Source organism: Lactuca virosa, chromosome 1 (assembly GCF_052849685.1).
Source record: "Lactuca virosa cultivar CGN04683 chromosome 1, Lactuca_virosa_CGN04683_v6, whole genome shotgun sequence".
NCBI classification, from domain to species: Eukaryota; Viridiplantae; Streptophyta; class Magnoliopsida; order Asterales; family Asteraceae; genus Lactuca; species Lactuca virosa.
In genome coordinates, this window is record NC_136426.1 from 151298165 (window position 1) to 151312149 (window position 13985).

Here is a 13985-nt window from a genome sequence, read left to right on the forward strand (position 1 = left end):
TAGTCAACCCGGTTGACCAAATGGTAAGGAGAAAGGCTAAGTCTAAGATAGTCTCATTACCAAAGGGTCCATATGTTTATTTTGCCAAAGGAAGGGGCGTTGATTGCAAAGCTGCCAAATTTACCTAAGGATGTTAAAGTCAATAAGTTTGACTCTACATCAGGTAGAGCCCATTATCTAACTTTGTTAAGTTCTATTCTGAGATCCTCATTACATGATGTGACTGGGTCACATGTTGATGTTTTAAGAATCAAAGAATAGAGAGAAATCTTAAAGGAAGTATATGCTGATTCTGATCGCAAAGGTGGATTTCGATTGCATCAGAATTTTGAGCAATTACTTAAGAAGTTATGATATATTGCTAAGGAATAGATAACAACAATTTTCCATGTGGATTTTAAGGATAAGTTTTTCCGCAAAGTTTTAAAATAAAAGAAAATTGTTTAATTTTATTTATTTAAAGTATCCTTACAATGGCATTTGTGGAAAATTGTTGCTTATATGATTCCACTGACAGCAATATTGGAAAATGGATTTGATTCTTTCATTTGTGGTAGTGTCTGAATTTACCAAATCAGGAAAGTTCCTCATCACCCAAGTTTCAATTGGACCGAAACTTGGAATCATGCAAGTTGAATAGTATGATGAATGAGAACTTTCAAGCATTGGAAAATCAAGACTAATTACTTGTTCGCATGGATGTGTGAGTCAAGTGAAGGACTAAAGGGATCGAGTACACATTCTTGTGCACTGGTCATGTCCACCACAAAGCTCGTTAAGACTATTTGATTTACTAAAGTTTAGTAAATATGGTTATACTTACAAGTTTAAGTATAATTCTGAAACATTGGAAAAGTCTCAATGTATGGCAGAACGAATGGGAAGAATCAAATTAGGCAGAAAGATAAAAGTTTCTCAAATCTGAAAAGATGGGAGAGTACTTTACTATCATGTTTGTGATCATCTTAATGATTTAGAAATCATATCACAATTAGTCCTCTAAAGGTCATCTTAGTGCATTCTTATGACTAAGAAGAGGAGTCATGAATTGTTGAAATGGTTAGATCAGGAAGATGAGCCATACTTCGTTCCAAAACAATTCTTAGAGTCATACTCCAAGATTGTAACTTGAGTGACATATCTTAAAGAAAGGTTTAAAACACTTGTCAAATGTAAGAGTAAAAGTGTCCTACTCTTGTACATTTGAAATTGGTAAGTTGTGATGTTTTGGATAAAACAAAGACCAACTAAGGCCAATTATGTGAAGTGTTTGTCTTGATAAAGAATCCACACTATCTCTTGAATATTTGGCAAGATAGTCTTATATGTCAAGAGGATAGTGGGAGTCTTAAAGATCCTAAAAAGAATTTCAAGAACTAATCAAGAATAAAACCTGAGGTTCTTCACTAGCACACGACTTGAGGTTTATAACCTATCGTGTTGACATATTCTGTGCCCATTCCAGTTAAAGTTGGCTTTGCATAGGAGTTCTGAAAGTTCTCAATTGGTTGCATAACAACTTGGAAGCAATGGCAGGCCCTGTACTGCCAGGTGGCAAGAAGTTAAGATTGCATAAGTTGAGTCCATATGAGTTTGGATTTGTCATTATCCTTGTCTTGTGACTATGGTTTTGACGATTCACATGGATAAGAACACATACACCATAAAATCTAAGGGTCATAAGGTTTCTCTCTGATTCATGAAAATGATGGTGAGGAAACACTTCCACCAAGTAGATTTGAAGCAGATGGCAAAAGGTCTAAACAATTTAGACTATGATTACGGCATCCCTTTTCATAGTTCTGAAATTGTTTAGACACACATGCATGCTATCTAAGGAAAGGTGTATGATTTTGATAAAGTTTTATCAAAGCATCTCGTATCAGAAATCTGAACTTTGGTAAGAAAGTCAATAAAGTATTGATTTCTAGAAGTCCAGCTGATTTCTGAGTACATGTCAAAGCTAGTGGGAGCATAAGTGTTATGCTAATAATCATCATGTTAGTGGGAGCATGATAATTATTGTTAGTGTTGCAAGTTAGCAATGTTAATTATAGAAAACAAAAGTTTCAATTCGTGAGGCTGCAGGGATTGAAAAAGTTGTTTTCCTATAATTAAGGGAGAGGATATACTTCATTTCAGTTCTAAAGGCTTAGATTGAGACCTTAATCATCTTTAGTCAAGAATATATATATGAATTTCATGTTGGATTGGTTCAACTTAAGGAAATTCTATATATTGTGTTCTCAAAATTCGATTATGATTACGGCATCCCTCTTCATAGTCAAATTTTGAAAACATTGCAAATAAAAATATTGTAGCAAAAGACTGGTCTAAAATCATGTCTTTATGTGAGACATCATGAATCGTGTACCATTTGCTTTGGGTACAGGATCGATTGCATGTGCTATAATATTTGTCATTTCTAAATTTTTCCAAATGTCCAGAGGCATTAAGAAGGGAAAAGGTCTAGAATTGGATATGACTAAAATGATTAAGCAATTGTCGAGGACAATCTGAGGTTTACCAAAGATTGGTTGCTCAGGGACAGTTGGAAGTATAGTGCTAATTTTGGAAGGACCATATTGACATATTCTGAAAAGAGGCATCTCTTATTCAGAAGTGATAGTCAAAATGAGAATATGGAGTTGTCTCCATAGGTGGAAGTTATCTGTGTAAGATTAGAAAACTTAATGCAAGAAGCATGTCCAAAGCAATGTACTTTGAATATGAGACTTAGTTTCCATGGAGTTGATCTCCATTGGAATACCTTATAATGACTGTTGACAAGTCTTTGTGACTTTGTACATATTCATTACAGGAGGGTCAGTGCATATAAGTTTAAAATCTAAACAGATTTTGATAAATGATAGGAATTTGAAATTCTCACATTTTTCGATAAGGATTTGGGAGTGTGAAATTAGAATCATTGAAATTATGTTCAATTGGTTTATTTCACAAAGTAAGGATCATAGACAAACATAGAGTGCATACTTGGTGTATGGAAAAGCTATTGTTTAAGAAAAACATAGTGTACATGCTTGGAGCATGGGACAACTAGTGTTTTTAATTCAAGTATAAAGTTGATAAAACCGAAACAATGAATAATGAGTAATCAGTATGGTGATAAATAAAAGTGTTTATTTATATTCATAGGGTTTGATACCATATTTGATTCATTTATTCTTGTGTTTCACTTTGCATGTTTTGACTGCCAGAATAATTAACTAAGTCGCACTTCCTGAATGATTAAGTTATTCAAACCATCCACAGTCGGTCATATGTTGGAAGTAGATATGAATCAAGACTGTCATGGGTTGGTTTGTAGAGGTCCAAGTTGGTGGACAAAGTGGTGCTACAACACTCATGAGTGCTTATAAGTTCTGAGTATTGGATTCAACCCGCGCTCATTTGAATCACTTCATGATTTTATCACGAGTGATCATGAGACGATAATATCTTTTATTCTTCAAACCTAGAGATATGAGTTGTTACTATGAGTTAGTTATACATTGATTGCACGAAAACGCATTTGGTAACTCGATGTTATAAAACGTGCCTTTGTGTATGATTCAACAAGTAGTAGAACAAGCCATATGAGTCGAAGTTTATCCATTCCTTTTACCTTCGGGATAAAAGCGATATCTGTGGGCCCCTCGATGATTTAGCGATGACACATGTGAGTGCTTGGCCAAGCCAGGACTGATTTGATTTGTTCAATCAGTCAGTCATCATAAATCGAAAATCGGGAAACAACAAATGGACAGAGAGAATGATTATAATCCATGTCTCAGTCCATATGATATCTAGAATGGAGGAATATATGATCCCTTATCTAATGGACGCGTCATTGATTTGTTCAGAGTTCGACAGCGGCTTTAAGAGCTACGATTGCTAGTCGGGTTATGAAGTCGTACTTGCAATAATAGTTTTAGACTTATCCAAGTGGGAGACTGTTGGATTAGATGTCTAAGCCCATAACTATTATTGGTATGTACTTGACCCGAGAGTAGCATGGTCCATTTGGGTTGCATATCATCAGGACAATTTGTTAGGATGGACTTTTGAGATAAGGTTATTTATGGTTTATTAATATATTATAAGTTATAATATATTAATATGAAATCATATGTTTTAATTAGTATCGATCAAGAATTAATTTGGAATTAATTTAGTGATCAAAAGAGACTAATTAAATCTATGGGGACTAATTATGATAATTAGTTATATTTATATGTGTTGGGCTTATGATCCATGTTGGACCAAGTTTATGTATGGATACATAAAGAGTTGGACCACATGAACCATGGATCATAAAACCCATGGGTATGGATTATGGGTTATACCCATGACCCTTGGAATCCTACATATAAATAGGTTACTCCATAGCCAAAATCACCACTTCTTTTCTTAGAGAAATATGGAGGTGTTTTGGTGCATGGAATTCTCTCTCAAGAGCCACCTTTGTCCTAGGTGTGTTGTGATTCCATTTGAGGCATTTCATACTATTGGTGCTAAACTCTTAAGGCCAAATACATCTAGACTTCAAGCCACATTAAAGGTATGTTTCCCTAAGTAGTATATTATATGGTTTATGTCAAATGCATGCTAGTTATAGGTTTAATGCCTTGGAAACCATTTGCATGTATAATAGAGAAAACATAGATCCAAGGTATTTAGGGTTGTATGTGCACCATAGGATGTTGTAGTATACTAAAACCCAACAGAGGGTTCGTGGCTCGCTGCGAGGGCTCGGACACGTGAAAGAGGACACGCGACGGACAGCCATTGGACCACTTCGGATGACTCACGAGATCGGATGACTCAGCAACTTGAATGACTCAGCACAATTTCGAACACGTGGCATGCTCTAAGCGAAGGTGACGTGGCCGAAGCCACCTATGCGAAATTTCTCGGTTTTCGCGCCAAAACTTCTAAAATCCATAACTTTCGCATACGAGCTCCGTTTTTGACGTTCTTTATATGCACGCGTAGGTAAAATTACGCTCTACAACTTTCGTTTAGACTTCGTCGGCTAATTTTGAATTTAATTTTTATATTATTATTTTTAATAGACCGGGACAACAAATCCGTTAAAAATTCATAACTTCTTCATCCGACGTCCGTTTTCGTCGGACTTTTTACCGTTGAGCTACTAATGATGAGACCTTAGATTCTCGTTTAGGTCGTGTTGGTTAAAAATCACTCGATCTAAAATTTGAGTTTTTAGCTGTCTACTGCTAAGCTGAAACTTCGAAAAATCATAACTTCCTCATACGAAGTCAGATTTGGGCGTTCTTTTTATACCTACTCTCGGTTTAAAGAACACTACGAGTTTCGTTTAGATCACTAAGGCCAAAAAGTAGTTTATCGAAAACTCACTTTTTACGACATTCGGCACCGTGCCGGTTTTGTCGCGAAACTTCGACAGGTCATAACTTCTTCGTTATAACTCGGATTTCGGCATTCTTTATATATCCGTAATCCTTGTCACGCCCACTACAAGTTTCTTAATAGATATCGGCTTTATCTAATATTTAATTTTGACGCTCATTTTTATTCTTAATTAATTAAACCCTAATAATTAAGCATAAAACACATAATTCACATAATATTCACATAATTCCTTTTCATTTCTTCAAAATGAGTTACAAAGGTTAACCTAGACTATAATGTCAATATTAATGCCTAGCCTAGAAACACGAGCATTACATTCTTCCCTTTAAATTTTTTTAATATCATTAATTTTACCAGCAAAAGCTGAAGACTGAGTTTTATTAGAAGAAACGGACACAGAACCATGTTTTTTATTTGACTCTTCTCTAGATACCACAGAAAAAGCAACTTTGACATCAGGTAAAGGTTTCCATAATAAGAATATGAATCTTCACTTGACTAAAAGAGTCATCTAAGCCACTTAAGAATTACATCAATTTATTATGACTATTAAACTGAGTAGCAGCCTCACAGACACATTCAGTACATTTGTTGACCCATCAAACTCTTTTTAAATCCTATCCAGTTTATTGTAATAATCAGAATAAACCACTAAGAGTAAGAGCATTAATATGTTGATGCAAGTTAAAACCCACAAAACCATCAGCCTTATAGTAAGTATCATTTAACTTAGTCCATATATCAAGAGCAAATTCAGAACAAGCATGTCCAATATAAATGGACTCAGACAAAGAATTAAGAATCCAAGAGCACACAATATCACTTACCTTATCCCATTTAATAGACCTAACATAATCCTTTTTATCTTTCCTTCAGTTCTATCAACAAAACCAATTTTATTCCTAGCCTTTAAGGCTCTAGTCATTGAAATTTTCCAAACTCTAAAATTCTTTGTACTAAGCCATTTGATACTAATAATATATTTTACAGAGTTATCATAAGGATGCAAATACAACGAATCATCAAAATCCACAGTTTCATTTTTATTAGACGACTCACCAGCATCACCAGTCATGATTGGCAACACAACAAGCAAATCAACAGATCAACCAAGAATCTGAGAATCCAACACCAAAGGTTTATACTTAGTTTCTATAACTCAGCCCAGATTCATAGTCATATGAGACCAGAGCAAGGTGAGTTAAATACTTAAACCACTAATATTGGTCAAATACGTGATAAATAAAAAAACACTACAGGGAATTAACATCAAGATTTCCTGAACAAACAGAAATAAAGAAGAGTGTGCGAAACTTACAATGCTCCACAAATTTTGCTCAGTAAACAATAAAGTAGTTTCGATAGATCTATCTAGAAATGGATCTACTACTAAGGAGGAATAACCATTCAAATGTCAGGCATCAACTCTATAAATAGCCTCTCGTTTGCAGGTCCTTTAATGTTGACCGAGCAGGTTAATGTTTGTTGTTAGGTTTAACAAAAAAAGTTAACACTAAGCATTTACAATTAACCAGATCGTTTACTCCTAAAGAACGTGACAAGAAGACTACCATAGCTGATGAACACCACACCAGGAACAACAAGATCTGATAACATATCCAAACAACACGGACCCGATCTAGAGCAGGTCAAACGTGCAATAGCGACAAGACCCTAGACGCCTATTAGAAACCCTAGATCGGAAAACCCTAAACACGAAACACAACAACAAAGTTGATTTCTAACAAACAATAAACGCCGAAATAGGCTCTGATACCATCTAAACAAACTCAAAATGATAAAGAACACAAAACTTCACAACATCAACAGCTCTTATTCATAAAGAACCAGTTGGTTTCATGTACTTACAAAAGAAATCCACACTACAAACACTCTACACTCTTACATATATTCCTCACTATAGAACTATGACATCCCCAAATTCACTGTCATTTTAAAAAATTTATTTATGCTTATTTGAAAATCAGAGTATTCATTTTAAAGAATAATAATGCAGAATTTGTTCCCAAAAAACTTGATAATTATATTATCAAAGCATTTCCGAAGAAATGTATTTTTGTTTATATTAAAACTTTGGGATGTCAACGTCAATACAGAAACATAAGCATAAACAGACCTTACATTCATTTACACTAGTGATTTACATCTCCTTTAATTTCTCAGTGTAATGTAGCTTCGTATCGACACCTGTGATACAAATAAACTGAGTTGGTCAGGTTGGGAAACTTGGTGAGTACATAGGGTTTTCAACCCATAATAATAAAGTTATTATGTTTCATCATCAAACAATTAACCAACCTTCTCATCCCCATTATCTTCTTTATTCCTAAGGATCTACTCTAAGAATCGCCTATTCATCATTCATTCATTCCTAATTATTGTCCTAAGGAATAGGCACGAAGTCCATCGTTGTCAGGGTTCATCCAACAGACACTAAGTCCATAGCGGCCGTTGTTATCTGCTAGACACTAAGTCCATAGCTGCCAATATCCATTTATAGGGCACTAAATCCATAGCTACCAACGTTCATTTGTAAGCCACTAAGTCCATAGCTGCCAATGTTCATTTGTATGGCACTAAGTCCATAGTTGTCGGGTTTATCTATTTGGCACTAAGTCGATAGATGTCAGGGTTTATCTATCAGACACTAAGTCCATAACTGCCAAGGTTTATCTATCATGCACTAAGTCCATAGCTGCCAATGTTCATCTATTTCATCTTTCATCTCTCATCTCATCTTTCATCTACCCATCTTTACTCATCATAATTATAGGTATAAAATACGTATACAATTTAAATCGAATAAACCATGTATGTTTTGTTCATCCAGAATAGATATCGAGAACACAGATAATATATACACATAGCATGTAATTTATATTAAATACTTCATATCTATTTGTAAGATGAAAGTAACTATGCACTCACTTATTAAAGTGATGATTCCAAACTCGAGCAACGCTTCGCTTCTAACAATTCTATTTTCCTTCAGCGAAACCTAGTATCATTACCGCTAGATTTTAGTCTAATTTTATAGCGACTATTTACAAGCGATATTGTTTTATAAGTGTTAAACAATACTTTTTAACCACAATGTACAGACAGAGGCCAGACATGAAACACTGGAGGGCATGACCATTTTGGCATTATAGCACTTCTGAAATCCAACAACCCTATGTGGCCCTTCAAACCAGATTCCCCGTATCGCGAGTAGTTAAAAGATATTATAATAACACTTTGTATATTATATTTTATAATATATATGTCGTTTATAAGTTCATAATAACGATATTGAACTTAAACATAAGCTATACTTGAAGTAGGCTAAGCATAACTCACTTACCGGGAGGTTTGGCTAGGAACCGGGCTCTGCGGGGGCAGAACTTCCAAGCTGAAAGCTCTTCTTCTTGGAGCCTTCTGGCACTCCGGGATTCGCCTCTTAGCACTTGGGAAGTACTAAGGCTTGGGAGGGTTTTAGAGAGATGTTTGAGAGAGAAAGAATGGGAGAGGTGTGAATGAAATGGAAGATTTGTGTCTCTATTTATAGGCTGGGAAATGACCCAACTTGGCGAGTTCTAAGCCTCCAACTCGTCGAGTTGAGTGCCAAGTTTCACCATTTGGTGGCAAGGCATGGGGAAGAAGCAATGGTCAGGATTGTACCACGTGTCACTCGTAAATTACTCCAAAAACTAATTATCTTCTAAATTCCGTAACTTTCGTATACGAGCTCCATTTTTAACGTTTTTTGTATCCACGCATAGGCGGCAACATTATCTACAACTTTCGTTTAGACTCTGTCGGCTAATTTTGAGTTTATTTTTAAAGTTATATTTTAACAGGCTTAGACAGATAAAGTCCGTTAAAAATTCATAACTTTGTCATCCGACGTCCGTTTTCGTTTGTCTTTATATCGTTGAGGTCCTATTAATGAGATCTTCAATTCTCATTTAGGTTGTGTCAGCTAAAAATCGGTTGATCTAAAATTCGATTTTCGAGTTGTGCACTGATATGCTAAATCTTAGAAAAATCATAACTTCCTCATACGGAGTCATATTTGGACGTTCTTTTTATGTAGGTTCTTGGTTTAACATATACTACGACTTTCGTTTCGATCCCTAAGGCTAAAAAGTAATATATCAAAAATTCATTTTTTACGTTACGCGGTGCCGTGTCGGTTTAGCCGTAAAACTTCGACGGGTTATAACTTCTTCGTTATAACTCGGATTTCAGCGTTCTTTATATGTACGGAACCCTTGTAACATATACTATACTTTGGTTAAGATTATTTATTCTAAATAACGTTCTATCAAAAAATCATTTTTGACGCTCATTGTCTCTAAATTGACTAGCCCGAATCTGCGAGCGTTACAAGAACTCATCTAATCTACTCACACATATAAAAGAATTAACTAAGATATGTACATAAGGACAAACCCTAACTGAGTAAACCCTAGACGAAGACTACTGACTCGAGAGAGAACAAGAGATGTATGTGTGTGGATGATCGTATTATGAGGAAACAACACACACCACTAGCTTTATACTTCGGGTATGAAACTGGATCAAATACAGGTAAAAACCGTCCATTTACATTTAGATAAAACCCACATGTTAATAAGTTTCAACCCATATGAGCCATAGTCCAGATAAATTAAAACTCTTACACAATTAGTCCTCCTACAAGAAAAACAAAGAAACAAAAAATTAACAAATACAAAACTAACCCAAGCCATTATGCATCCAACGGTTTCTAGAATGCAAAAACCGCACTTTGCAGTGTGCGGTCGGTTTGGCCCTAAAACCGCACCATGCTCACCCCTTCAAGTCATATATATATATATATATATATATATATATATATATATATATATATATATATATATATATATATATATATATATAGGGTGAGGTTCAATAGAGAACCATAATTAACTAAGGAACCAATCTTTTTTTCAACTTTTAGAACTTATGTTTTATAAAAAAAAAACTAAAAATACAGAAAATTCATAACTTTTTATCATTTTTCTAAAGATATCAAATTCGATAAAAAAAAATTTTTTTTTTTTTTCGTCAAATTCGTAATGTGAATCTTTGAAGATTCACAACGTGAATCTAAATTAACACGGTGAACCCGAAAAATATATTTAACATTCACAATGTTAAGTTATGAATTTAGATGTTTTTAATTTTTTTTTCGATAAAGAATAAACTCTAGAACCTAAAAAAAAAAAATATTTGGTTACTTGGAAAACCAATAATTATGGTTCTTTATTGAATTTATATATATATATATATATATATATATATATATATATATATATATATATATATATATATATATATATATATTTGGTAAATAGAACTCTAATTTTGAAATGTTCGTGGTCACTCAAGCATTTAGTAATAATTTAAATCGTTAAAAATATTAAGTAATAATTTAAATCGTTAAAAATAGATCTTAAAAGAATTTAAGTAATAATTTAAATCGTTGGTAACTTATTAATTATATTGCACTTTTTTAATGTAATCCGAAACTAATAAAATATTATAATCGTTCAAAATTAAGCTTATTATAAATGCTAATCCAAGTTGTGAATTTAGTTATGGAAACACAAGAATGTGGTGGGAACCTTGGATCTCCAGACTCGCCGTTGAGGAAGGAGAAATACAGCTGCTGACAGATTGACTTTTCATCTCTCGGCTGTCTTTGAACGTACAAGATAATTGCATATTCATAAGATTATGATTGATTATTCAATATTTGATTATTTTAATAGACTTTATATAACTAAATGAAAATCTATGAATACTATTATTTTTATCTCTTTTGGTTGTAGCTCTTTTTTTTGTATTTCTCATCGGTTGTAGCATTAATAATACTATTTAGTTATGGTTCCTGAAAAAAATTAAAATTTTTTATGGCTTGTCTATTTTTACACATTTTATTGCTAGTTATATATTGTTTTTTTTTTTTGTATTTTGTTAGACTTTTTCTTTTATTATTATTATTATTAGATTTGTTTTATTTTCTTTTATTATTATTATTACACAATTTGTCCGTGTGGTTTGTACTAGTCTATGGGCTTGACCTCTAAAAAAAATTCTCAGCCTCTATGCAATTATTCTGTTACGGTATTTTAATTATAGAGTCCGTCTTCCACTATTTATTAATGTGTTGTCGGATAACCGACGAATCAACTATTTAGAGCTTATATCGTTGTCTTTTATCTCTCACTGTTATGGTATCAAACCCAACAAATAAAGTGGTACAAAATGGACTCCTAATTTCACTGCTCAACTGCACTAAACGAAATACAGAGCAAGCAAGATCAAACCATAGCACTACTAGAAAAACAGCCTTTTACGACGCGCAATGCGTGTCGTAAAACGCCCAGACGACGCACACATACGTGTCAAGGAATGCCCTGTCATAACGAGAGACGACACGCTTTTGCGCGTCGTCTATAGATGACGCGCATTTACGACGCACATTTATGACACGCAATGCGTATCATTAAAGCCGCTGTCAAGAAAGGCCATGTCATAAATGAAGATGACACACATTTTTGCGTATCGTAATTTTAAAATTAAAAAAAATTATTTATAGGTTTACTAATTTTCAAATTAAATTTGCATTTCATGTCTCATAATAGAAAATAAAATACCATATACAAAAAATACAATCAATTGCACAAAAGTTAATGTCATACAAATAATCATTACAATAGTAGACAAATGTAATCAAATGTGAAAGAGATGAAAGTCATCAACAAATAATAGTTGAACTACAAGAACTTGTTGCCCACCTTCCCAACATCCGAGTTACTTTGCTTGACACTATACACATCAACAAGACCTACAAATTTGAATAATGCAACCATTAGATTCACATAAACCAACAAATACCAATAAATTTATTAGGATTTTGTAAAGAGCAACTAAAACCAACTTTTAAGCTTCAACTAAAACAAACTTTTTTTCTGATCGTAGGTGTATATTATGTAAAAAGCAATGAAACGAAACTAGAAATGGAAAGGAGTCTCGTTGCAATCACCAACACCAAGCTTCTTTTAACAGACTGCACATGAAAAGTAATGTTAAAACCTTGTAAATCCTTGAAATAATGTTAAAATATTGTAAATCATCTTTGATAAAGTTTAAAGTGCAACATAAGTGTAGCCTTGCCATGGTTTCATCTTTGAGGCTGTTCTTGATCGATCCCTGGAATAAAGTTAAAAACTTGTAAATCAAAAAGTATAAAAGTGTTTACAAATCATGTAGCAAAGCCAACCCAAGGGTAAAATGGTCATGTTTCTTGGTAGAATCTTTGTTATCACAGAACCAAGGGTTATTATATCCTTCTTCCAAGTTCAAACTATTAGCTGGAAAAAGCATACTTGTGTGGTATAGCCACTGAATTCTTGACCAAGGGTCAAGGGCGTTGCATCTTGACTGTGGGTACACCCAATTTTAACTATATCAGAGAACTCGTTTGTCTGTTAACAACAATAACAAGTAACCCTAATTAAAAGGCATAATAATTGGCTAAAATGGAGATCACCAAAAATGGTTTAATCGCCTTTGATTTTAGGGAAGTATGTAACTGCTTAAGTTTTGGAATAAGTCTCGAGTTGATTTCTATAGCAACTACAATATGCATTACCTATGAACAAAAAAAAAAATAACCCTCAGAACCTAGAAAGATCAGAAGAAAATAAAGAAGCAAAATTGCCATGAATGTTTTCTTAGAATCTTACAGTTGGAAATGTATCATTTGAGGGTTGTAATCTGTTCACATGGTCATTTGGATGCACAAACTTATCACCATGCTTGTGACCAAGAATTTCGGCTGCTCTATTTGCAATCACCTATTACAAAATGTTTTTTTTTAATAAAGCATGACTCATGATCATGATCAATCAATGAACAAAGTAGAGAATAAATATAAGAACCAGATTACCTCATTGGCATTCATATTTCTTTGAGTGCCACTGCCAGCTTGCCATACAACCAATGGAAAATGATCATTCAACTTCCCATCTGCCACTTCTTGTGCAGCTTGCATTATTGCTTTCCCTATGGATGGTACAAGACTATATTCCATGTTCACCTGTAATGCACATAATCCAATTACCAAATATGATAGTGACTAACATGCATCTATACCTTATATCTGGTAAATATAGAGTAGATAACCTCTAAAATTGTATTCCTTCAAAACTATATAGGTTAAAATTGCATTTAGCTGCCATAGAATGTGTAGAATCAAGAATAGCATACATTCATAAACATAACCATACGAAGGAGGTGGTGGAGGACGGACGAGCTAGGGCAGATAAGATTGGCGCAGGGCGGTGAAGCAATAGTGTAGGCCACGAACCACAAATGAGGCACGATTCTGTATCCCAAAATTCTGAATCGATAAACTATGGGATAGACAACGAGATTTTCTGGTTTTTGGGAATGAATCGGAGCAGGTATCCTTAGAGGATTTGAGTTTAAGTGACCGACGTTTGTCTCGGGGAAGGGAGAAGAATCGGTAAGTGCCAAAGGGAGATAGGAACGAG

The 13985-nt window shown here is 34.0% G+C and overlaps 1 protein-coding gene across 1 annotated transcript; it reads right to left on the reverse strand.

The window, feature by feature from the left end:
• Positions 1-10086: 10086 nt before the first annotated feature.
• LOC145122148 (fumarate hydratase 1, mitochondrial-like) lies at positions 10087-13704 on the reverse strand. Its single transcript, XM_079057803.1, has 7 exons — positions 13699-13704; positions 13379-13567; positions 13176-13286; positions 12980-13081; positions 12816-12914; positions 12523-12639; positions 10087-10095 (listed from the first exon to the last, which is right to left on the reverse strand). Exons 1-7 carry the CDS (start codon positions 13702-13704, stop codon positions 10087-10089), a joined length of 633 nt encoding a protein of 210 aa, XP_078913929.1.
• Between the last annotated feature and the right edge of the window lie 281 nt (positions 13705-13985).